The sequence below is a fragment of the Balaenoptera musculus genome, chromosome 4, assembly GCF_009873245.2.
Source record: "Balaenoptera musculus isolate JJ_BM4_2016_0621 chromosome 4, mBalMus1.pri.v3, whole genome shotgun sequence".
NCBI classification, from domain to species: domain Eukaryota; kingdom Metazoa; phylum Chordata; class Mammalia; order Artiodactyla; family Balaenopteridae; genus Balaenoptera; species Balaenoptera musculus.
Window position 1 is genome coordinate 86,004,177 of NC_045788.1, and position 26,371 is coordinate 86,030,547.

General features: G+C 37.3%; 1 protein-coding gene across 2 annotated transcripts in view; it reads right to left on the reverse strand.

The window, feature by feature from the left end:
• LOC118894581 (OX-2 membrane glycoprotein-like) overlaps positions 1-24,502 on the reverse strand; it is a 44,255-nt gene extending 19,753 nt beyond the window's left edge. For both annotated transcript variants that reach the window (XM_036850906.1, XM_036850907.1), the window contains exons 1-3: positions 24,411-24,502; positions 9,176-9,514; positions 8,134-8,433 (exon numbers count right to left, since the gene is read on the reverse strand). In XM_036850906.1, coding sequence (XP_036706801.1) covers positions 8,134-8,433; positions 9,176-9,514; positions 24,411-24,474 — 703 coding nt within the window. In that variant the 5' untranslated portion in view covers positions 24,475-24,502. The remainder of the gene's footprint in view (positions 1-8,133; positions 8,434-9,175; positions 9,515-24,410) is intronic.
• Between the last annotated feature and the right edge of the window lie 1,869 nt (positions 24,503-26,371).

Here is a 26,371-nt window from a genome sequence, read left to right on the forward strand (position 1 = left end):
TTGTTGTAAAGCTGGTTTGGTGGTGCTGAACTCTCTCAGCTTTTGCTTGTCTGTAAAGCTTTTAATTTCTCCATCAAATCTGAATGAGATCCTTGCTGGGTAGAGTAATCTTGGTTGTAGGTTTTTCTCCTTCATCACTTTAAGTATATCCTGCCACTCCCTTCTGGCTTGCAGAGTTTCTGCTGAAAGATCAGATGTTAACCTTATGGGGATTCCCTTGTGTGTTTTTTGTTGTTTTTCCCTTGCTGCTTTTAATATGTTTTCTTTATATTTAATTTTTGACAGTTTGATTAATATGTGTCTTGGCGTGTTTCTCCTTGGATTTATCCTGTATGGGACTCTCTGTGTTTCCAGGACTTGATTAACTATTTCCTTTCCCATATTAGGGAAGTTTTCAACTATAATCTCTTCAAATATTTTCTCAGTCCCTTTCTTTTTCTCTTCTTCTTCTGGAACCCCTATAATTTGAATGTTGGTGCGTTTAATGTTGTCCCAGAGGCCTCTGAGACTGTCCTCAGTTCTTTTCATTCTTTTTTCTTTATCCTGCTCTGCAGTAGTTATTTCCACCATTTTATCTTCCAGGTCACTTATCCATTCTTCTGCCTCAGTTATTCTGCTATTGATCCCATCTAGAGTATTTTTAATTTCATTTATTGTGTTTTTCATCGTTGCTTGGTTCCTCTTTAGTTCTTCTACGTCCTTGTTAAATGTTTCTTGCATTTTGTCTATTCTATTTCCAAGATTTTGGATCATCCTTACTATCATTATTCTGAATTCTTTTTCAGGTAGACTACCTATTTCCTCTTCATTTGTTAGGTCTGGTGTGTTTTGACCCTGCTCCTTCATCTGCTGTGTGTTTTTCTGTCATCTTATTTTGCTTATCTTACTGTGTTTGGGGTCTCCTTTTCACAGGCTGCAGGTTCATAGTTCCCGTTGTTTTTGGTATCTGTCCCCAGTGGCTAAGGTTGGTTCAGTGGGTTGTGTAGGCTTCCTGGTAGAGGGAACTAGTGCCTGAGTTCTGGTGGATGAGACTGGATCTTGTCTTTCTGGTGGGCACGTCCACGTCTGGTGGTGTATTTTGGGGTGTCTGTGGCCTTATTATGATTTTAGGCAGCCTCTCTGCTAATGGATGGGGCTGTGTTCCTGTCTTGCTAGTTGTTTGGCATAGGGTGTCCAGCACTGTAGCTTGCTGGTCGTTGAGTGAAGCTGGGTCTTGATGTTGAGATGGAGATCTCTGAGAGATTTTTGCCATTTGGTATTACGTGGAGCTGGGAGGTCTCTTGTGGACCAGTGTCCTGAAGTTGGCTCTCCCACCTCAGAGGCACGGCCCTGATGCCTGGCTGGAGCACCAAAAGCCTTTCATGCACATGGCTCAGAGTAAAAGGGAGAAAAAATAGAAAGAAAGAAAGAAAGAGGATATAATATAGTGATGTAAAATAAAGCTATTATAAAGCAAAGCTATACAGACAAAATCTCACCCAGAAGCATATACATATACACTCACAAAAAAAGGAAAAGGGGAAAAATTAATATATCCTGCTCCCAAAGTCCACCTCCTGAATTTGGGATGATTCATTGTCTATTCAGGTATTCAACAGATGCAGGCACATCAAGTTGTTTGTGGAGTTTTAATCCACTGCTTCTGAGGCTGCTGGGAGAGATTTCCCTTTCTCTTCTTTGTTCGCACAGCTCCCGGGGTTCAGCTTTGGATTTGGACCAGCCTCTGCGTGTAGGTCGCCTGAGGGCGTCTGTTCTTCGCTCAGACAGAACGGGGTTAAAGGAGCAGCTGCTTCAGGGGCTCTGTCTCACTCAGGCCGGGGGGATGGAGGGGTACGGGTGCGGGGTGAGCCTGCGGCGGCAGAGGCCGGTGTGACGTTGCAGCAGCCTGAGGCGCACCGTGCGTTCTCCCGGGAAAGTTGTCCCCGGATCACGGGACCCTGGCAGTGGCGGGCTGCACAGGCTCCCGGGAGGGGCGGTGTGGAGAGTGACCTGTGCTCGCACACAGGCTTCTTGGTGGTGGCAGCAGCAGCCTTAGCGTCTCACCGTCTCTGGGGCCCGCGCTGATAGCCGCGGCTCACGCCCGTCTCTGGAATTCGTTTAGGCGGCGCTCTGAATCTCCTCTCCTTGCGCGCCACGAAACAAAGAGGCAAGAAAAAGTCTCTTGCCTCTTCAGCAGCTGCAGACTTTTTCCCGGTCTCCCTCCCAGCCAGCTGTGGTGCGCTAACCCCTTCAGGCTGTGTTCACGCCACCAGCCCCAGTCCTCTCCCTGCGATCCGACCGAAGCCCGAGCCTCAGCTCCCAGCCCCGCCCGCCCGGGCGGGTGAGCAGACAAGCCTCTCGGGCTGGTGAGTGCTGGTCGGCACCGAGCCTGTGTGCGGGAATCTCTCCGTTTTTCCCTCTGCGCCCCTGTGGCTGAGCTCTCCTCCGTGGCTCCGAAGCTTCCCCCCTCCGCCACCCGCAGTCTCTGCCCGCGAAGGGGCTTCCTAGTGCGTGGAAACCTTTCCTCCTTCACGGCTCCCTCCCACTGGTGCAGGTCCCGTCTGTATTCTTTTGTCTCCGTTATTTCTTTTTTCTTTTGCCCTACCCAAGTACGTGGGGAGTTTCTTGCCTTTTGGGAGGTCTGACGTTTTCTGCCAGCGTTCAGTGGGTGTTCTGTAGGAGCAGTTCCACGTGTAGATGTATTTCTACTGTATCTGTGGGAAGGAAGGTGATCTCTGCATCTTACTCTTCCGCCATCTTCTCTCTGGGTCAGTTCTCTCTCATTCCTTTTTAATTTGCTGCTTTAATTTTCCATTATCGTTGAAGAAAAAGATAAATTCTTGTTAGCAATGACTTCTTCCCTGAGATACTATTAGAAAGTCCATATTTAGTTGAAAAACTTTGTGCCATTTATTTTTGACTGTTCAGGTATCACTTTGCCTCAGTTTCTATTTTTAATTATGTTCTTTTTCAATGAGATACTACATAGCTCATTCAAAATGTGTGGAGGAAGTTGAATGGGAAGAATTTGGCACAAAAATGTGAACACAGCTCTGAAGTCAATGGCAACAAAGAAAAGGCAGGAGGGAGCTCTATATAAGAATTCAGCAAAATCAGGGATTTATATCCCAAATACTTGTTATGAAGCTAAGCAAGGAAGAATCCTCTTCTGAATTGATGTTACTTCTTTACAGACATTTGTATCTCAGTGATAAGTGAAATTAACCATAATAATCTACCCAATAGATTGAGGGGGACACACATATACTATTCAATTGCCATAATTCAATCTCATGATTTGGGGAAACTTACCAGGGGAAAAAAGCTGATTAACTTCAGTTTTTTTTTGTTTGTTTTTGTTTTTTTAAAGTATACAATTCCCTATCCTCTCTCAGGTGGTTTGTTTCGTTTTGTTTCAAGGAAATTTCTATATCCTACTCCAGACCTGATACGTTGGACCTTCAGGGAATAAACTCTAGGAATCTGTATTTTTATTTATTTATTTATTTACTTATGGCTGTGTTGGGTCTTCGTTTCTGTGAGAGGGCTTTCTCTGGTTGCGGCAAGTGGGGGCCACTCTTCATCGCAGTGCGCGGGCCTCTCATTATCGCGGCCTCTCTTGTTGCGGAGCACAGGCTCCAGACACGCAAGCTCAGTAGTGTGGCTCATGGGCCTAGCTGCTCCGCGGCATGTGGGATCTTCCCAGACCAGGGCTCGAACCCGTGTCCCCTGCATTGGCAGGCAGATTCTCAACCACTGCGCCACCAGGGAAGCCCCTAACTTCAGTTTTAAGAGGTACATGTAACAGAAATACCTCTATTCTTTCCTGAAACTCCATTAAAGTAACAGTAATAAAAATAAAATGATTAAATGAAAAATAACAAGTAGACAGAAGAAAGACCTTCATTAGCAAGAAGTTTAAACAAACTTATGAAAGGCGTAAAAAGGTTACAAGAATGGCCTATGAAGGTGCAGGATGAAAGAAGCTGCAGGTTCATTTATGTACAAAGCAGACTATTCCTGCAGAGAGAGCCCTGCAGAACCTGGAGAGGCTCAGTATTCAGACAACAAAGGAAGGAATATTCTGAATCACAGAATAAAAGAGTCAAAAGCATCCACTTCCATGGACCTAGAGACTGTCATACAGAGTGAAGTAGGTCAGAAAGAGAAAAACAAATATCTTATATTAATATATATATGTGGAATCTAGAAAAATGGTACAGATGAACTGGTTTGCAAGGCAGAAATAGAGACACAGATGTAGAGAACAAACATATGGACACCAAGGGGGTGGGAAGCAGGGAGGGGGGCAGGTAGTGGTGGTGGGATGAATTGGGAGATTGAGATTGACATATATACATTAATACATATAAAATAGGTAACTAATAAGAACCTGCTGTATTAAAAAACGAATAAATAAAATAAAATTCAATAAATAAATAAATAAGCATCCACTTCCATAACCCAAAGCACAACTTTGGACAGCCAAGTGCTTTTGCCAACCACTCAGGCAAAAAACATGAGGTGGTAGTTCAAGTAATTTATTAAACATATGAAATAACCAGGGTAGAGGGGGCCAGAGCACCAGAGTAAAGGCCTCTGCATTCCAGCTTTTAGACTCTCCTGACTAATTGCTATCTACTCTCTACAAAAAAGTTTGTCTCGGGGCTTCCCTGGTGGCGCAGTGGTTAAGAATCTGCCTGCCAATTCAGGGGACAGGGGTTCAAGCCCTGTTCTGGGAAGATCCCACATGCCACAGAGCGGCTAGGCCTGTGAGCCACCACTACTGAGCCTGTGCGTCTGGAGCCTGTGCTCTGCAATGGAAGAGGCAGCGATAGTGAGAGGCCCGTGCACCGCGATGAAGAGTGGCCCCCGCTTGCCGGAACTGGAGAAAGTCCTCACACAGAAACGAAGACCCAACACACCCAAAAATAAATAAATAAATAAATTTATAAAAACAAAAAAAGGGGGAAAAAACTGAAGTATAGTCTATAATTAAAAAAAAAAAAAAAAAAGTTTGTCTCTTCACAAGATGCAATAAACCAAATAAGGATTCTTTAAACTCCGAGTGAAGGCTCACTAGACTTTGAAGAAGCCTGTAATCAAAGTGAAAAATACTGAGTAAAAGAAATATAAAATTAAAATGATGGCAGTGGAGGTGAGGCAGGGACTGGTGAAGATAATTAAAGATAATTATAGCACCTCTGAATTATTATTCCTAGATAGATTTGAGAAGGTATTATTTCCTTAAAATAAGAAGATAAGGGTATGAATTAAAGCAATTTTAATTTGTAAAATTAATTTTAAATTGTAAAAGCAATTCAAAATTATAAACCTGATTATCAAAAGAAGGAAACATTTAATGAAAGAGTTTGAAGACAAATTTTAGAAACTCAGTCTGAAAAAAAGAAAAAGAAATGTGAATATTAAAGAAAAAATAAAATAAAATCCAATCTAAATATTTTAGTGACCACTTAATCAAAGTTTATCAAAAGAGAATGTTAGGTGAACAAAGCGAAGAGTCTCAAAAAAATGAGAAGATAGTCAGAGTTGAAGGATTTGAGTCTCTAGATTGAATGAACTCACCAAATGCCCATCACATTAAAGGATTAAAAAGAAGACAACTAAAAATAGCACTAGGAAGTTTCAAAACTCTAATAATAAAGAGAAGATACTATGTTACCAACGAGAAGTAATATTTCTATTACAATTATCTGATTGACATTTGGCTTCTTATCAATAATAATAGATGGTCAGGGTAATGGAGAAATACTCTAGAAGTTCTGAGGGCAGAAGGATGATTAAACTAAAGTTGTGTAACAAGCAAGCTATCAATCACATGTGAAAGCATTCTAAGACCACAGGATAGATCCTGTGGCCTGGTAGAATGACCACCAGAGTCACCAGGGAAATTGCTAGTTTCCCTATAGCACTGAGTTTTGAACTCTACTTGAACCAGGTTGTGTAGCCTGGAGAGGCTGAAAATGACAGAAGAGGGTAGTTTTTGGTGGTCTGAGTGTATTATGTTTTACAACCATCTCATTTGGTGCTAGCCTTCATTTTGTGCTTTATTTAGATTAGCCCAGAGGTTAATTCAGAGATCGATGAGATTTCCTAAATGAGGTTATGTTTAGCCCATCTGGACTGCTTACTAAACTACTCATTCCAATACTCCTGTAGTTGGCTATGTACAAAAACTGTTATATTTCCAAAAGATGTGATGTCTCCTTCACTCATTCAAACTGTATGATTCAACATCACTGAAGGCTAGTGATGCTTTTTGTTTCTTGGATGAATGTGACAAATTATGGAGATACTTTAATCTTCTCATCATTTTCCTGAGTTTATAAAAACCAAAAGTATAGATTATGTTAAAGATATCTTAATAAAATAGGATAAGCGGGCTGACTAACATGACTTACTTAATGTTCTCACCAACTCTGAACATATAGCAATTTTATGAAAGCTGTCAAAATATAAGACAGGGAATTAAGATACCCTAAGTTCTACTGCAAGCTGTCCCATCAAATAAGATTCTGGAAAAGTCATTAGATTGTGCTTTCGGCAAAAGATATGCAGAGGTACTATAGTCTTGTTTCTAAAATGATCTGTAAGTAATGACTTGCCTTCTCAATGTGTATTTTGGAGAAAGAAAATATTTCACTCTCATTATAAAGTCTAGGATTTGAAGTATTACTATCTGAATAATAAGCACCTACAGTAGATATCTTCTGCAGGAAGAGATGGAAACTCCAGTTGGCAGATAAGCCAAGAGCTCTTCTCTATTTCTATAAAAAGTATTTAAGGCTATGTAATGAGGGCAAGAAACTGTGCTTTCTTGAATTTCTGAAAACTGGGTCAAAGCACATTAATTACTGAACACGGTGACAAGAGCCCTGTCGACAAGGAGGCTATGGAAATGCAGTTACAACAGATGAAAAGATGGGACTTCCCTGGTGGTGCAGTGGTTAAGAATCTGCCTGCCAATGCAGGGGATACGGGTTCGAGCCCTGGTCCAGAAGATCTCACATGCTGTGGAGCAACTAAGCCCGTGCACCACAACTACTGAGCCTGCACTCTAGAGCCTGCAAGCCACAACTACTGAGGCCATGTGCTACAACCACTGAAGTCCACATGCCTAGAGCCCGTGCTCTGCAACAAGAGAAGCCACTGCAACGAGAAGCCTGGGCACCGTAATAAAGAGTAGCCCCTGCTTGCTGCAACTAGAGAAAGCCCACGCGCAGCGACAAAGACCCAACGCAGCCAATAAATAAATAAATAAATAAAAAAGATGAAAAGATAATAGCCAGTATAAAATTGGATAGTAAGAGAAGGTTTCAAGGATATATGTTATAATCTCCAAGTCAACCTCTTAAAGAGGGTATAGGAATGTATAATTAACAAACTATAGAGGAGGGAAATGAAATAAAAACAAATAATCTAAAAGAATTGAGGAAGAGAGAGAAAGAGACATAAAACTGGTCAGATAATAAACAAATAATAAAGTGGTAGATTAAAACCGAAATACCTCAGTATATATACTGAATATATAGAGATTAAAAGTTCTAGTTTTAAAAGATTTTCAGGTGGAATATGAAAACAATTATTTAAATTATATAGAAAATTATATTATTTAAATATACAAATATATTTAAATTATTATTTACATTCTTTAGGAAAATTAGACTGCTTAATTATGGTTCTGAAACAGAAGATACAGTTGACAAAGCTTGAAAGGAAGGTGGGCAAAAAGAGAAGTGGGTAGCTAAGAAAGACTTTCTATGGTAAATGAAGCAAAACACAGGTTTAATCATGCTGTTGAAGGTTGCAGAGGTAAGTAGTAAAAGAACTGTACTGTGAAGAAAGGGACTATATTGGGAGGAACAAAAGTTGAAGGAGCCTAATCTTCATAGACTGTGGTAGAAATTCAGTGGAAAACATGTAAGGGAGATCAATTCAAAATTTTCCATGTAAGGACAGTTACCCCTGGAAGCAGGGCTGGAGTAGATCATAGCTTCATTATTTGATTCTTTTAACCGTGTGTGTGTATGACCCTGATTTAGATTTTTAAAAATTGATGACTATGCAAACACTTCTGGTAGTGAATTTTAATGATAAATAGTCCCCCTTGTTTTGATTATTACTTTTACTTACATTCTTGTTTGACTGACAGAGGAATGATCTTCTCTTCATTCCTTAGAGGATGATCCATGTGCACAATCAGGTGTCGGAGTCTTAGGGACCTCACAGTCTCCAAGGAGACGTTATACATTTCAGTGATAGTAACTGTGCCACTGGGGTTCAGAGCAAGGGATTCCTCTGGTGGATTAATTAAGACTTGTAATGGGAAAAGAGATATTTGAGGAGCAGGTTTTCCCACAGCCAAGTAAGTAAATCTAAGAAAATCTTCAGAGTCAAGATTGGACTGGAGTTCAGTTCTTAATTCAGATACAGCTGAGGCAAAATAAAAATAAAAATAAAAAGAGAGAGAGAGAGAGAAACAAAATTAAATTTTAAAATATGTCCCCCTAGATTCCTATGGTGTTAAAGATGGACTTTCCAAAACTTTCATATGAAACCAAAATGTTGAAAACATGTCCGTCTCAAACACCTCTCCTCACATATTACAAAACCTCCTAATTCCATCTCCTATACTCACTATCCTCTAATTTGAGAGGAACAATTTGTATCTCCACTTCCGTTCAAACTTAAAATTACATTAAATAAACTCATAATACTTTAAATTTATAGAAACATAATGAGGGAACTCTATGACACTATCACTACCCCTTCAACGTTTTGTTAATTTGAAGACTGGGAAATTCTTATTCTCTTAGCATTGTCTTTCTTCTTTCTTCTTCTCTACTGTCTCTTTTTCTTTTCCTCTCTTTTCCCAATGAAAACCCTGATGCCACTCATGAGATTTATCCAATGGATTGAAGCCAGTGCAGTGTAGTACAAAAAAGTTAGATGAGAGGGCAGAAGACCTTAATGCTATGCCTGGTCTTGCACTGTGTAAAAAAAGGGAAATTATGTGACCATCATTGACTTCTGTTTTTTTTTTCTTCTATATAATAAAAGACTTCAGCTGAATGACCTCTATTATAGTCTTTCCTTCTCTAAAATTCTTTCTCTGGATCTTAACCTTCAAAGACCACATCCCCATGATTTTGACTCCACATAAAAATTTATATACTTATAATGCTAAGGCAGATTTGTCCTCCGTGGCTTCCGTGTGGGAACACATTAAATAAACATTTGTAGCAGGCTTCGACTTCAAATGTCACCTCTCGGATAGTTATGAATGAGGAATTGGGTTCGATGGCCTCACAGTGTAGCCGATCTATGTATGGTGGAAGAGTCTTTTCTCCATATTTACTGCTATACGTGCCAATATTTTGTGGCAAAGAATCTTGGATCTTCTGCCAGGTAATTTGAACAACGTCTACTGGAGTTGTTAAATTGCAGAAAATCGTCACGTTTTCTCCCAATATAGCTGTCTCATTATTTTTGTGCTTTATCCTATGTCGATTATCTGAAAATAAAACCCAGTATGAATTAAGAGCAATGTACTTCATACTAACCTAGACTTACCCCTATCATAGCACTTATCTCTCTGTTTTATAATTATCTTTTTATTCTCTCTCTTCCCCCATTAGAAAATGAACTCTCCTATCTTCTTCACCACTGATAGTTCCTAAAAATGTTTTTGTTGTATAATACCTAATTAATAAATATTTATCAAGTCCAAAAGTTGCAACATAAATTAACCAACATAAAATGAGTAATTTTATTATGAGTAATCATAATTTTGATGACTTTCTGGAGGCTGAGTGTGACCTAAATCGAGGGTGATAAACTCCTCAGGGCCCCAGGCTTAGGGAGGACCCCACGTTCCATAGGTTTCACCAGCAGGAACTCCACCAGGTTCTCATGGTGAAGAGCCAAAAAAATCACCTCATATCTTTGGCAAGGGGAGGGGAAAGTTGCCATTTTGAAATAAGCCCAGTGCATTTTCCATAAAAAGACCTACTGTCCAGGGTAAAAGACCTTACCAGGGCCTTAGCTCACGTGGGTGGAAGGACAATGACCTAATTTCAGTTTCCTTTAGCTTTCCTGACTGATCTAAGTGGGAGGAAGGAGGAGAAAAATAGGTAAAAAAATTTGTGAAGATCACAGCCAAGGGACACAAGCCTACTAAAAGAGTAAGGATTAGCCATAAGATATTCTAAAACTTCCCCTCCCTCTCTCTTTACCTCCATATCAACAAGGCTAAAATATGAGAGTGGATTAGAGCTGAAATGGCTACAAGGCTCAGACTCCAATAAATAAGGAGTTCTTAGGGAAATTTAAAAAAAACAGGGGAAAAAAACAAGGAAACTACAAGACTTTGAAGCCCTTGAAACCTAGACCTACAGTAAACAGTAAATACAATCCAACTTCTAGCCAGATTACTGTAAAACCCACACTAAATCTCCATTTACCTTAGTTCCTATTATTTGATGTATCACATCTGGATTTCAAAAAAAATTACAAGGCATACTAAAAAAAAAAGCAGTGTGAAGAGACAAAGCAAGCATCTAAACCAGATTCAAACATAGGACTATAAAGTAAAAATTGTTGCCTGCCATCCCAGTTCTACAAGGATCAAGCCATTAGCCACTGCAGTCACCCACTGACAGTGAACCTGAGGGGAATTCAGGATGGAGAAAACAGGAAGCATTCTTTGCTTTGGATATACCAGCCCCTAGATAGTTAAGATAAATATCTAAGGAAAAATTTCAATGACCCCAGATTCTTGCATCTTCCCATTCATAGAAAAGTACTGAAATCATTAACCTGAGATGTCTGTCCTTGTGATTAGCAGTGGTATTTTTATGCCTGACTGCATGTTTTCCCCAGCAAAAAAGTTTATATATATATATATATATATATATATATATATATATATATATATATATATATATATATATATATATTCCTATCTCTTCCCTTACCTCTTTAGAGCAGTTTCTCAGAGCAATCTGAGAGGCTGTCTCCTGGGCTATAGTCCCTCAATAATGTCTTCCAAGAAAATTTAACTCACAGCTTTTATGTTGTGTGTTTCTCTTTCAGTTGACAGTTTAGAATTTGAAATTACCAGACAGGAAGTTGAAAATAACTATGATTAATATATTAAGAACTCTGGTGGAAAAGTTGAAACATGCAAGAACATGTGGATAATGTAAGCAGAGATATGGAAACTCTAAAAAGAATAAAAAGAAAATGCTAAAGACACTAAAAGAACAGAAAACTATAGAGCAATATCTCTTATGAACATAGATGGAAAAATCCTAAAGAAAATAGCAAACTGAATCCAAAAGTGTGTGAGAGGAATTATGCCCCACAAACAAGTGGGATTTATCCCAGGTATGCAAAGCTGGTTCAACATTTGAAAATCAATTAATGTAATCCATCACATCAACAGACTATAAAAGAAAAGTCACATGGAATCATATCAATAGATACAGAAAAAACATTTAATAAAATCCAACACCAATTCATGATAAAAACTCTCAGTAAACTAGGAATAGAGGGAAACTTTCTCCACCTGATAAAGAATATCTACAAAAAGCTTACAGCTAGTATCATATTTTAATAGTGACAAACTTGAAGCTTTCTCCCTAAGATCAGGTACAATACAAAAATGTCCCCTCTTGCCACTCTTTTTCAACATCATATTGAAAATTCTCCCTATTGCAATAAAGCAAGAAAAAGAAATAAAAGATATACGGATTTGACAGAAAGACATAAAACTATCTTTTTTCTCAGGTGGTATGATTGTGTATGTAGAAAATTAGAAAGAATCAACTAAAGAAACTCTTGGAACTAATAAGAGATTATAAGAAGGTTGTAGAATTGCAAGGTTAATATACAAAAGTCAATCACTTTCCTGTATATCAGCAAGAACAAGTGGAATTTTGAAATTAAAAACCAATACCATTTACATTAAAGCCCCAGAATGATACTTAGATATAAATCTAACAAAATATGTACAAGATCTATATGAGGGAAACTACAAAACTTTGATGAATGAAATCAAAGAACAAAATAAATGAGAGATATTCCATATTCAGGGACAGGAAGACACAGTATTGTTAAGATATGAGTTCTTCCCAACTTGATCTGTCAATTAAATGCAATTCCAATCAAAATTCCAGCAAGTTATTTTATGGATATTGACAAACTGATTCTAAAGTTTATATGGAGAGGTAAAAGACCCAGAATAAAGCACTACTGAAAGAGAAGAAAAAAGTTGGGGAAGTGACACTACCCGACTTCAAGACATACTATAAAATTGCAGTAATCAGTACAGTGTGTTATTGGCCAAAGAATAGAAAATAGGTCAATGGAACAGAATAGAAAGTCCAGATATGGACCCACACAAATATAGTCAGCTGATTTTTGACCAAGTCACAAAGGCAATTCAATGGAGAAAGAACAGTCTTTTAAACAAATGATGTTGTTGGGACAATTGGATGTCTGATTACTTTCCTAGGGATGTCATAACAAACTATTACACACTTGGTGGCTTAAACCAATAGAAATTTATTTTTTCACAGATCTAGAAGTTAGAAGTCCTAAATCAAGGTGTCAGTAGTGTTGCCTGCTTCTCTCCAAGCTTCTGGTGGTTTCCAATAAACCTTGGCATTCCTTGATTTATAGATGCTTCGCTGTAGTATCTGCCTCTATCTTCATATGCTGTTCTACTCTGTCTCTGTGTGTCCTATCCTCTTCTTATAAGGACACCAGTCATTGAATTTAGGGCCCACCCTAACCCAGGATGATTTCATCCTGAGATCCTTACCTTAATTTCATCTGCAAAGACCCTATTTCTAAATAAGATCACATTCTGAGGTTCCAGGTAGACATAAATTTGGGAGCAAGGGGGATGTTATTCAACATTTCACAACATCCATATGCTTAAAAAAAAATTAATATAGGCATCTAACTACCTTTCACAAAAATTAACTCAAAATGGATTTATAGATCAATTAAAACATGGAAAACTATAAAACTTCTACAAAAAAGCATAGGAGGAAATCTAGGTAACCTTGGGCGTGGTGATGAGTTATTAGATACAATACCAAAAGTATGATACATGAATGTAAAAAAAAATTTGATGAGTTGGACGTCATTAAAATTAAGAACTTTTGTTCTATGAAAGACAATGTTAAGAGAATATAAAGATAAGACAGATTGGAAGAAAGTATTTGTAAAATATGTACATCATATAGGACTTTTTCTTAGTCCTTTCAGTCTGCTACCACAGACTGAGTGGTTTATAAACAACAGAAATTTATTTCTCACAGTTCTGGAGGTTGGAAGTCCAAGATTAGGGTGCCAGCATGATTGGGTGAGAGCCCTCTTATGGTTTGTTGACTTCTCATTGTATCCTCACATGGTGACAGGGACTAAATTCTCTGTGGATCTTTCATATGAGCACTAATCCCATTCATCAGGGCTCTACCCTCATGACATAAACACCTCCCAAAGGCCCCACCTACTAATACCATAACCTTTGGGGGTTAGGATTTCAATATATGAATTTTCAGAGGGAGACATGAATATTTAGACTATAGCAGATTTGTATCCAAAATATACAAGAAACAATAAGAAAACAAACTTAATTAAAAATTAGGCAAAAGTCTAAACAGAAACCTCACCAAAGAAGATATATAAGTGGCAAATAAGCACATGAAAAAATGCACAAAATCTCTTGTAATATGGAAATTGAAAATTAAAACAATAATGAGATTCTACTACAGACTTATTGGAGTGGTTAAAAAAAATTAAAATACTAAGTGCTGGTGAGAATGTGGCCAAAAACAGGAACTCTCATTCACTGCTGATGGGAGTGCAAAATGGTATAGCTTCTCTGCATGGCATTTTGACAGTTTCTTACAAAACTAAACATATGCTTACCATATGATCAAGCAACTGTGTTCCTAGGTATTTACCCAACTTATTATAAAACTTACATCCACACAAAAATCTGCATGAAATGTTTATAGCCTCCCTTATCCATAATCACAAAAAACTGAAAGCAACAAAGATGATTTCAATAGGTAAATGAGTACACAAATGACATTTATACAACAGAATGTTTTCAGCCATAAAAGAAATGAGCTCCCAGGTCACAAAAAGATGTGGAGAAACCTTAAATGCATATTGCTAAGTGAAAGTAACCAGTCTAAAAAGGCTACATACTGTATGATTCCAATTATATGCCATTCTGGAAAAGGTAAAACTGCAGACACAGTAAAAAATATCAGTGGTGGCCAGGGGTTCAGAGGTAGGGGGTAGGGTTGAATGGGTGAGGCACAGGAGAGTTTTAGGGTAATGAAACTATTCTGTGTGATACCATAGTGGTCAATAAGTGACATTATGCAGTTGTCAAGATGTATTGAGCTTTACAGCAAATGAACCTTAATGTATACAATTAAAAAAATAATTTAGAAAATTGAGGATCCCAAGGAGTGAAGATTGTAACCTGAAAATCTAACTTTATTGCAAATGTATCTTATGTAAACATAAGTGATAGTAGATATACTTACATGATATAATTAAAATGAACAATTTTACTTTCTGTGGCCTTCCTCTCCAAATTCACAACCCCAGTCTAATCATGAGAAAAACATCAGACAAATTTTCGATAGAGGGTAATTCTACAAAATACTTCACCAGTACCCCTGCAGACAGTCAACATCATCAGAAATGAGGAAATTCTGAGAACTAGGTCACAGTCAAGGAAGCCTAAGGAAACACAACAAAGAAAAGTACTGTGGTATCCTGGATGGGATCCTTAAGCAGAAAGACTTTAGATAAAAACTAGGAAATCTGAATGAACTGTGGACTTTATTTATGAACAATGTATCAATTTGATTTACTAATTATTACAAATGTATCATAAGAATGCAAGATGTTAATAACAGGGAAAACTGGGTAAGGGACATACTCTGTACTAGGTCCTCAACTTTTCTGTAAGCCTAAAACTGTTCTAAAAAATAAAATATTTTAAAGAAATCAGAGATATATATATATATATATATACACACACACACACACACACACACACACACACACACACACACACATATGTATATACATATATATCTCCAATAATTAAATGGAAAAGAAAAACTTGAAAGTATGATTTGCAATACCCTCCCCAAATAAAAAGAAAAAAATTCATAGGAATAAATCAGTTGAAAGATATATAAGACTTCACCACTAAAATCTACAAAACATTTGAAAAATTAAAGTGGAAAGATAGATTAGATTATAAATAGGAAAAAGCATAAAGATGTCAATTCTTTCCAAACTACTTCTTAGATTTAATACAAATTTGATAAAACTTAAAGCAGTTTTTTAAAAATTTTAATTCCTGAAATTGACAAGCTGTTTCTAAAAAAGCCGAAGCCATAAACTGAAGACTTGCTATCCAGACATAAAACTAAAGTAATACAATGTGATATTGATTCAAGGAAAAGCAAATGGATGAAAATGATGAAATAGAGAATCAGAAACTGACTCACACATATCAAGTTATCTGATATTTATGACAAATGGAACAAGACAGTACCATAGGATTGGGAAAAAGATGATCTTTCCAATAAATGATGAAGTGCAAACTGGATAACTACTCGGAAAAATTATATATGGACCCCCATATAAGACCACAGACAAAAATCTATTTCAAATGCATTAAATATATGTGAAAGATAAAACACAGCTTTAAAAATAAAGTATTGTAGAACGTCTATTTGCTGGAGTAGCCACAATTTTTTAGATAGGACACACATCAACTGTTATTTGATGCCTTATTCCTCTCTTAGGAATATTAAATGATAAAGAATCCGAAGTGAAAACTGACCTTTTTTAAAGTTTAATAACTTTAGTCCAGCAAAAGATACATTTTCAGAAGTAAAAAGGCAACCCACACAGTGAGGGAAGATTTTGCTATATATAAAACAAAGGGCTTGTATTCTAATGTGTTTATAATTCTACAAATCAGTAAGACAAAGTCAAGCAACTCAATAGAAAATTGAGGGACTTCCATGGCAGTCCAGTGGTTAAGACTCCATGCTCTTACTGCAGGGAGCATGTATTCAATCCCTGGTCAGGGAACTAAGGTCCTGCATGCTGCACAGTGCAGACAAAAAAAAAAAAAAAAAAAGGTTGAGCAAAATATTTGAGTATGCTCATCACAAGAGAGAATGTATAAATGGCCAATAAATATTAAAGATGCTCAACTTCTTTAGTCACCAAGGAAATGCAAATTAAAACCTGAACTACACATGCATCAGAATAACTAACATGAAAGTTAGACAATACCAAGTTTGGTGAGAGAGAGTTAATGACAGATAAAATGAATCTATGTTTTAAGAAGTTAAGATGGTGGTACTCTTAGGAGAAGACAGTAAAAGAAAGGGGGCATAAATAAGACCTTGGGATGCTGTTAATGTTCTGTTCTTGATTTGTGCTGGATATATTGGTGTTGTCACTATGAAAATTAATCAAACTATATACTTATGTTTATACACTTCATGTATGTCTGTTTTACTGAAATGCTAAGGTTAAAAAAAAATCTTCGAGAGGCTCCTTCAAGATGGTGGAGGAATAAGACGTGGAGATCACCTTCCTCCCCACAAATACATCAAAACTACACGTACATGTGGAACAACTCCTACAGGACACATACTGAATGCTGGCAGAAGACCTCAGACTTCCCAAAAGACACCCTCAGGTGACCTACATGCAGAGGCAGGGCGAAATCCAAAGCTGAACCACAGGAGATGTGTGAACAAAGAAGAGAAAGGGAAATTTCTCCCAGTAGCCTCAGGAGCAGCAGATTAAATCTCGACAATCAACTTGATGTACCCTGCATCCCTGGAATACCTGAATAAACAAGGAGTCATCCCAAAATTGAGGTGGTGGACTTTGGGATCAACTGTAGACTTGGGGTTTGCTTTCTGCATCTAATTTGTTTCTGGTTTTATGTTTATCTTAGTTTAGTATTTAGAGCTTATTATAATTGGTAGATTTGTTTACTGATTTGGTTGCTCTCTTCCTTTTTTAAAAAATATATATATATATATTTTTCCTTTTTCTCTTTTTGTGAGAGTGTACATGTATGCTTCTTTGTGTGATTTTGTCTGTATAGTTTTGCTTTTGCCATTTGTCCTAGGGTTCTGACAGTCCGTTTATTTTTGTTTTGTTTTTCTTGTATACTTTTTAGCTCTTGTCATCATTGGTGGATTTGTTTTTTCATTCTGTTCCTCTCTTCTTTCTTTCTCTCTTTCTTTTTTTAATTACTTTTAAATTTTTTATTTGTAATAATTTTTTTATTTTGATAACTTTATTTTCTTTCTTTCTTTCTTATCTTTCTTTCTTTCTTTTTATTTCTCCCTTTTCTTATGAGTCATGTGGCTGACAGCATCTTGGTCCTCTGGCCAGGGGTCAGGCCTGAGCCTCTGAGGTGGGAGATCCGAGTTCAGGATATTTGTCGAGCAGAGATCTCCTGGCCCCACGTAATATCAAAATGGTGCAAGCTCTCTCAGAGATCTCGTCTCAATGCTAAGACCCATCACCACTCAACGACCAGCAAGCTACAGTGCTGGACACCCTATGCCAAACAACTAGCAAGACAGGAACACAACACCACCCATTAGCAGAGAGGCTGCTTAAAAACAAAATAAGTTCACAGACACCCCAAAACACACAACCACAAGAAAGACAAGATCCAGCCTCATCCACCAGAACACAGGCATCAGTCCCCTCCACCAGGAAGACTACACAACACATTGGACCAACCTTACCCACTGGGGGCAGACACCAAAAACAATGGGAACTACAAACTTGCAGCCTGCAAAAAGGAGACACCAAACACAGTAAGTTAAGCAAAATGAGAAGACAGAGAAATACACAGCAGATGAAAGAGCAAGGTAAAAACCCACCAGACCAAACAAATAAAGAGGAAATAAGCAGTCTACCTGAAAAAGAATTCAGAGTAATGATAGTAAAGATGATCCAAAATCTTGGAAATAGAAGAATTAAAAAGCAAACAAACAATGATGAACAACACAATAAATGAAATTAAAAATTCTCTAGAATGAATCAATAGCAGAATAACTTAGGTGGAAGTACGGATAACAGACCTGGAAGATAAGATAGTGGAAATAACTACTGCAGAGCAGAATAAAGAAAAAAGAATGAAAAGAATTGAGAACAATCTCAGAGACCTCTGGGACAACATTAAAAACACCAACATTCGATTTATAGGGGTCCCAGAAGAAGAAGAGAAAAAGAAAGGGACTGAGAAAATATTTGAAGAGATTATGGGTGAAAACTTCCCCAATATGGGAAATAGTCAGTCAAGTCCAGAAAGTGCAGAGAGTCCCATACAGGATAAATCCAAGGAGAAACACGCCAAGACACATACTAATCAAATTATCAAAAATTAAATACAAAGAAAAAATATTAAAGGCAGCAAGGGAAAAGCAACAATTAACATACAATGGAAGCCCCATAATGTTTAAAGCTGATCTTTCAGCAGAAATGCTGCAAGCCAGAAGGGAGTGTCAGGACATATTTACAGTGATGAAAGGGAAAAATCTACAACCAAGATTAATCTACCCAGCAAGGATCTCATTCAGATTCGATAAAGAAATTAAACCATTACAGACAAGCAAAAGCTAAGAGAATTCAGCACTACCAAACCAGCTTTACAACAAATGCTGAAGGAACTTCTCTAGGCAGGAAAGACAAGAGAAAGAAAAGACCTACAATAACAAACCCAAAACAATTAAGAAAAGTGTAATAGGAACATACATATCGATAATTACCTTAAATGTAAATGGATTAAATGCTACAACCAAAAGACACAGACGGGCTGAATGGATACAAAAACAAGACCTGCATATATGCTGTCTACAAGAGACCCACTTCAAACCTAGGGACACATACAGACTGAAAATGAGGGGATGGAAAAAGATATTCCATGAAAATGGAAATCAAAAGAAAGCTGGAGTAGCAATTCTCATATCACACAAAATAGACTTTAAAATAAAGACTATTTCAAGAGACAAAGAAGGACACTGCATAATGATCAAGGGGTCAATCCAAGAAGAAGATAAAACAATTGTAAATATTTATGCACCCAACATAGGAGCACCTCAGTACATAAGGAAAATGCTAACAGCCATAAAAGGGGAAATCGACAGTAACACAGTCATAGCAGGGGACTTTAACACCCCACATTCACCAATGGATAGATCATTGAAAATGAAAACAAATAAGGAAACACAAACTTTAAATTATACATTACACAAGATGGACTTAATTGATATTTATAGGACATTCCATCCAAAAACAGCAGATTACACTTTTTTCTCAAGTGCTCATGGAACATTCTCCAGGATAGATCATATCTTGGGTCACTAATCAAGCTTTGGTAAATTTAAGAAAATTGAAATCATATCAAGTATCTTTTCCGACCACAATACTATGAGACTAGATATCAAATACAGGAAAAAAAATGTAAAAACATAAAAACACATGGAGGCTAAACATTACACTACTAAATAACCAAGAGATCACTGAAGACATCAAAGAGGAAATCAAAAAATACCTAGAAACAAATGACAATGAAAACACGATGACCCAAAACCTATGGGATGCAGCAAAAGAAGTTCTAAGAGGGAAGTTTATAGCAATACAGTCTTACCTCAAGAAACAAGAAACATCTCAAATAAACAACCTAACCTTACACCTAAAGCAATTAGAGAAAGAAGAACAAAAACCCCAAAGTTAGCAGAAGGAGAGAAATCATAAAGATCAGATCAGAAATAAATGAAAAAGAAATGAAGGAAACAGTAGCAAAGATCAATAAAACTAAAAGCTGGTTCTTTGAGAAGATAAACAAAATGGATAAACCGTTAACCAGACTCATCAAGAAAAATAGGGAGAAGACTCAAAGCAATAGAATTAGAAATGAAAAAGGAGAAGTACCAACTGCCACTTCAGAAATACAAAGGATCATGAGAGATGTCATGTTACTTCAAGCAACTATATGCCAATAAAATGGACAACCTGGAAGAAATGGACAAATTCTTAGAAAAGCACAACCTTCCGAGACTGAACCAGGAAGAAATAGAAAATATAAACAGACCAATCACAAACACTGAAATTGAGACTGTGATGAAAAATCTTCCAACAAACAAAAGCCCAGGACCAGAAGGCTTCACAGGCGAATTCTATCAAACATTTAGAGAAGAGCTAACACCTATCCTTCTCAAACTCTTCCAAAACAAAGCAGAGGGAGGAACACTCCCAAACTCATTCTATGAGGCCACCATCACCCTGATAACAAAACCAAAGATGTCACAAAAAAAGAAAACCACAGGCTAATATCACTGATGAAAAAAGATGCAAAAATCCTTAACAAAATACTAGCAAACAGAATCCAACAACACATTAAAAGGATCATACACCATGATCAAGTGGGGTTTATCCCAGGAATGCAATGATTTTTCAATATATGCAAATCAATCAATGTGATACACCATATTAACAAATTGAAGGAGAAAAACCATATGATCATCTCAATAGATGCAGAAAAAGCTTCTGACAAAATTCAACACTAATTTATGATAAAAACCCTCCAGAAAGTAGACATACAGGGAACTTACCTCAACATAATAAAGGCCATATATGACAAACCCACAGCCAACATCATTCTCAATGATGAAAAACTGAAACCATTTCCACTAAGATCAGGAACAAGACAAGATTGCCCACTCTCACCACTATTATTCAACATAGTTTTGGCAGTTTTAGCCACACAGTCAGAGACGAAAAAGATATAAAAGGAATCCAAATCAGAAAAGAAGTAAAACTGTCATTGTTTGCAGATGACATGATACTATACATAGAGAATCTTAAAGATGCTACCAGAAAACTACTAGAGCTAATCAATTAATTTGGTAAAGTAGCAGGATACAAAATTAATGCACAGAAATCTCTTGCATTGCTATACACTAATGATGAAAAATCTGAAACAGAAATTAAGGAAACACTCCCATTTACCATGGCAACAAAAAGAATCAATACCTAGGAATAAACCTACCTAAGGAGACAAAAGACCTGTATGCAGAAAACTATAAGACACTGATGAAAGAAATTAAAGATGATACCAACAGATGGAGAGATATACCATGTTCTTGGATTGGAAGAATCAACATTGTGAAAATGACTCTACTACCCAAAGCAATCTACAGATTCAATGCAATCCCTATCAAACTACCAATGGCATTTTTCACAGAACTAGTACCAAAAATTTCACAATTTGTATGGAAACACAAAAGACCCCAAATAGCCAAAGCAATCTTGAGAAAGAAAACGAGCTGGAGGAATCAGGCTCCTAGACTTCAGACTATACTACAAAGCTACAATAATCAAGACAGTATGGTACTGGCACAAAAACAGAAATATAGATCAATGGTACAGGATAGAAGCCCAGATATAAATGCACACACTATGGTCACCTTATCTTCGATAAAGGAGCAAGAATATACCAATGGAGAAAAGACAGCTTCTTCAATAAGTGGTGCTGGGAAAACTGGACAGCTACATGTAAAGAATGAAATGAGAACACTCCCGAACACCATACACAAAAATAAACTCAAAATGGATTAAAGAGCTAAATGTAAGGCCAGACACTATAAAACTCTTAGAGGAAAAACATAGGCAGAACACTCCATGACATAAATCACAGCAAGATCCTTTTTGACCACTTCCTAGAGAAATGGAAATAAAAACAAAATAAACAAATGAGACCTATTGAAACTTAAAAGCTTTTGCATAGCAAAGGAAGCAAGAAACAAGACGAAAAGACAACCCTCAGAATGGGAGAAAATATTTGCAAATGAAGCAACTGACAAAGAATTAATCTCCAAAATTTATAAGCAGCTCATGCAGCTCAATATCAAAAAAAACAAACAACCCAATCCAAAATTGGGCAGAAGACCTAAACAGACATTTCTCCAAAGAAGTTATACAGATTGCCAACAAACACATGAAAGTATGCTCAACATCACTAATCATTAGAGAAATGCAAATCAAAGCTACAATGAGGTATCACCACACACCAGTCAGAAGGGCCATCATCAAAAAATCTACAAACAGTAAATGCTGGAGAGGGTGTGGAGAAGAGGAACCTTCTTGCACTGTTGGTGGGAATGTAAATTGATACAGCCACTATGGAGAACAGCATGGAGGTTCCTTAAAAAACTAAAAAAAAACTACCATACAACCCAGCAAACTACTGGGCATATACCCTGGGAAAACTATAATTCAAAAAGAGTCACGTACCACAGTGTTCATTCCAGCTCTATTTACAATAGCCAGGACATGGAAACAACCTAAGTATGCATAGACAGATGAATGGATAAAGCAGATGTGGCCCATATATACAATGGAATATTACTCAGCCATAAAAAGAAACGAAATTGAGTTATTCGTAGTGAGGTGGATGGACCTAGAGACTGTCATACAGAGTGAAGTAAGTCAGAAAGAGAAAAACAAATACTGTACGCTAACACATATATATGAAATCTAAAAAAAAAAAGGGTTCTGAAGAACCTAGGGGCAGGACAGGAATAAAGACGCAGACATATAGAATGGACTTGAGGACACGGTGGGGTGGAAGGGTAAGCTGGGAAGAAGTGAGAGATTGTCATGGACTTATATACACTATCAAATGTAAAATAGTTAGCTAGTGGGAAGCAGCCCCATAGCACAGGGAGATCAGCTCGGTGCTTGTGACCACCTAGAGGGGTGGGATACGGAAGGTGGTAAGGAGACTCAAGAGGGAGGAGATATGGGGATATGTATATGTATAGCTGTTTCACTTTGTTATAAAGCAGAAACTAACACACCATTGTAAAGCAATTATACTCCAATAAAGATGTTAAAAAAAAAATCTTCATGTACTTTACTTACCTCATGTTATGCTCTCTGCTTTTCATCCACTTCTCTTGATTTTCATGTTCAAATTATAAGCAAAACTTTTTTCAAATAATTTTCAAAAATTTCTTGGTCTGGAACTATGTACACAGTATTGTAGAATATTTAAATACATATCACAAGTTTGTTGCATACATAGTATTTCATTTGTCAACAAAAGACTGTGATGATGTCCTACCTGGGCTACTTTCAAGAGTGTGGTTTTGTAGGAATCCTTTACCTTCCTAAGCCTCAGGATTTTCATCTGAAAAATGGGCTTAGTGGTACCTGACTCACAGAATATTGTGAATATGAAAGGAGAACATATAGATGTAATGCTGGTTATAAATAACCATAGACATTTTAGTTATCATGGGTGATATAGTCCCTGCCCTCAAGGAAAAAGGGAAAAGTATTAAGGGAAGTCAAATGAGCAACACAAAAGAGTTACAAGCTAACGATTACTATTTCCATAACAATTTCTATAACTGGGTTTACCACACTCCTTCACTATTACTTGTTCACATGCGTGTGTCCCTTACTAGATTCTGAGTTACTTGGTGACAGTCTTCTCCATTTTGCATTTTAGATGCAGAAGTAAGTTAAGGAGAAAAAACCTGAACATAATGGTTTCCTGTACCTGTCACACTCTTTTTTTTCCTCAGCATAGGTCACCCCACATATAACTTTTGATTGAACCATCTAGCTAAATTCAAATGATACTTGCCCCATGAAAAAATCCTTAACTAGAAGTTATCATGATTTTTTTTTTCTCTGCTGTTCCTATAGAACATTAGTTATTGCCTTTACTGTGAACCAAACTGATTTTAGATGGATTTGAGTTAAATATCTTTAATCAAATTATTTTTTAATGACTAGAAAAAAGCAGGACTTGAATACTTACTAAATCTTTGATGTGTTTCAGGTGTACCTCAGTTTGTAATGATAAGCAAACCCACAAAAAACCCCAACAGATATGACAACACAAAAATGAAAATTTCTTAATGACCAAGAAGAGCCTCAAAACAAGTCAAACTTAAAAGGCAAATGGGCTGCAAGGAATACTGCAAAACTAACTAACTTGCAAAGAGTTCATTTGCTTCCAGCAGGTTTCTGGCTCCCCTGTTTGAGCTACTTGGGCTCACTTCAGAAGCAGTGCTTATTATATTTCTTTCATTCTCTGTTTACTAAGTCACTGTTTCAAATATGCTCAACTTAAACTGTTTGCTAGTTGTCAACAACTTGGATAGCTACATGATTAACATGCAGACCCAAACATAATGTCCTCTTCACCTAACCTTATGAAAGTAAAAAGACTACAGCCTGGTATTTATTTGCCATTGATTTCCACCCAAATGCATTCGAGAGAAAAAGTAGAAATTTACCTGATCCTTGTACCCTGAGGGGTAGCATGAGGAGCTGGATAATAGGATGGCATGGAAAGCCCATGAAATTTGATGATAAAATCTTCACTAACATTTGCAGTATTTCATTTTCTAACTGAACTCTGGAACTGAAATGAAGCGTTTACAGCCAAATCTGTTACTCAGTAACCACTTGCTCCGAAAATCCGTTAAAACATTGTCTTGATTTTTAACTTCCTGTGTGCCAACCCTATTCAGAATCCTAGGTCTATGCATAAAATTTTACTTAAACCTATCTTCCTGCTGTCCTGTAGCTGTCACATGATTCATACACAGGGCCTCAAAACTTACCTGCTGACTTGCAAGAAAATTTAATTAGCTCTTCTTTGGGTAGTGTTACTAACCTTTCCCAGTTTTTTATGTATGTCATGCATATCAAACTAGTTTACCCACAGTGAGATCAGGTGAAAAGACCGCTTTCCACAGAGGTATGTTAAGTGTCTAAAAATCATTCCTCTCAGGATCTAATCCCTAAAATCCATCTCCCCAAACAGCTGGAGTGGGAAAATTAAAAAATAACTTTCCTGTAAAATCATTAAGCAGTTTCAAAGTAAATACTATTTATGTATTAAAATGAAAAAACAAACAAACAGGTCATTTTCACCTTCCTATAAACTCCTCTCTCTATATACAATTTTAAGTAGAGGGAAAGCACTCCTTGCTTGGTGCTTTTGGTTTCTATTTTTCTCCCTTCAGTTCCAACCCAGCCACCTGCTTATTGGTGTTTTATGCACATGAATTCATACCAGCTTCCCCAGAAGGTCTTCCTCCTGCTGGAATCCTGGAAAAGCTGTGTTCATTCTCTACTGGTTCACAGCATACTTTTTTAATGTGATCAATTCATTTGAAAATGAGGATTTTTTTTCCTCCTGCACTTCTGTTATTGCTGGTTAAATGATTAGTGTCTTCTGGACGGTATGTCCTCTCTTACAAGTTATGGTTGGTGATCTTTACCCAGAATCTCCTAGAATTACACTTAATTAGCCAAACAGACCAGGGGTGGGGCATTGAAACCAGGGCTAGGACTTGGGGAAATTAGTGTTCTCAGAGAAGTGCAGTTGGGCTTAGCTTCTCTGGAGTGAGATCATTAACCAGCCTCCAGTTAGTACACACATAGCCATACCCTCACCCCACCCCGCGTTAATGTGTGCACATACTGAACACGTTTTGGGCACTAAGCCTTTTCTTTCTCTTTTTGTCACTCATAAATGCCTCTAAAAATTACCTTCTCCTCTCATAACTTTTTCCTCAGCTCCTGTCTCAGGAAAACAAAAGCCTCTATTGGCATAGATGGTCCCCACCCTCCCCCCACCTCATATACCAATATCCATCTCTTTCCTATGGCTCTAGGTATTGGAGGTCTTTCTTTCCTGACTTCCCTTAAGACAAAACTTCCCTCTATCTAAATTCCAGCTTCTAAACCCACACTTATAAGTCTACTACCCACCTGAGAGAGGTTGCCTTGGTAATGAGACAGAGAAAACTCAGTTTTCAAAGGGAAATGGAAACTGATGCTGAATAATGAATATATTATCTCTGGTTTGGGGAGCTCTTCCTGAGCTAGAGAAAGAACTCATTGTGAGTAAAACGTATTAGGATTAAATGCCCAGCAGCCTCTGGGTCAGGGAGAAGCACTGCTGCTACGTTGGGGAACAGGAAGTTCTATTGAGGTGAAAACCCTGCCCCTGATTCTTTTCTTGTGAGTAATAAAGATGTGAACACAAGCATTATAACTTTGAAGAATGACTGGGATCCCAGCAAAGTACTCTAAAGGAAACCGTGTCTAAAAAATTAAAGGAAAGTGTATTAAGAATGATGTATCACCAAGTATAAAATATCGATAAAGAGATTAAAAGTTATAAAAAGGAATGTACAGAAATTCTGGATTAGAAAAGTGTAACTGAAATGAAACATTCACTAGA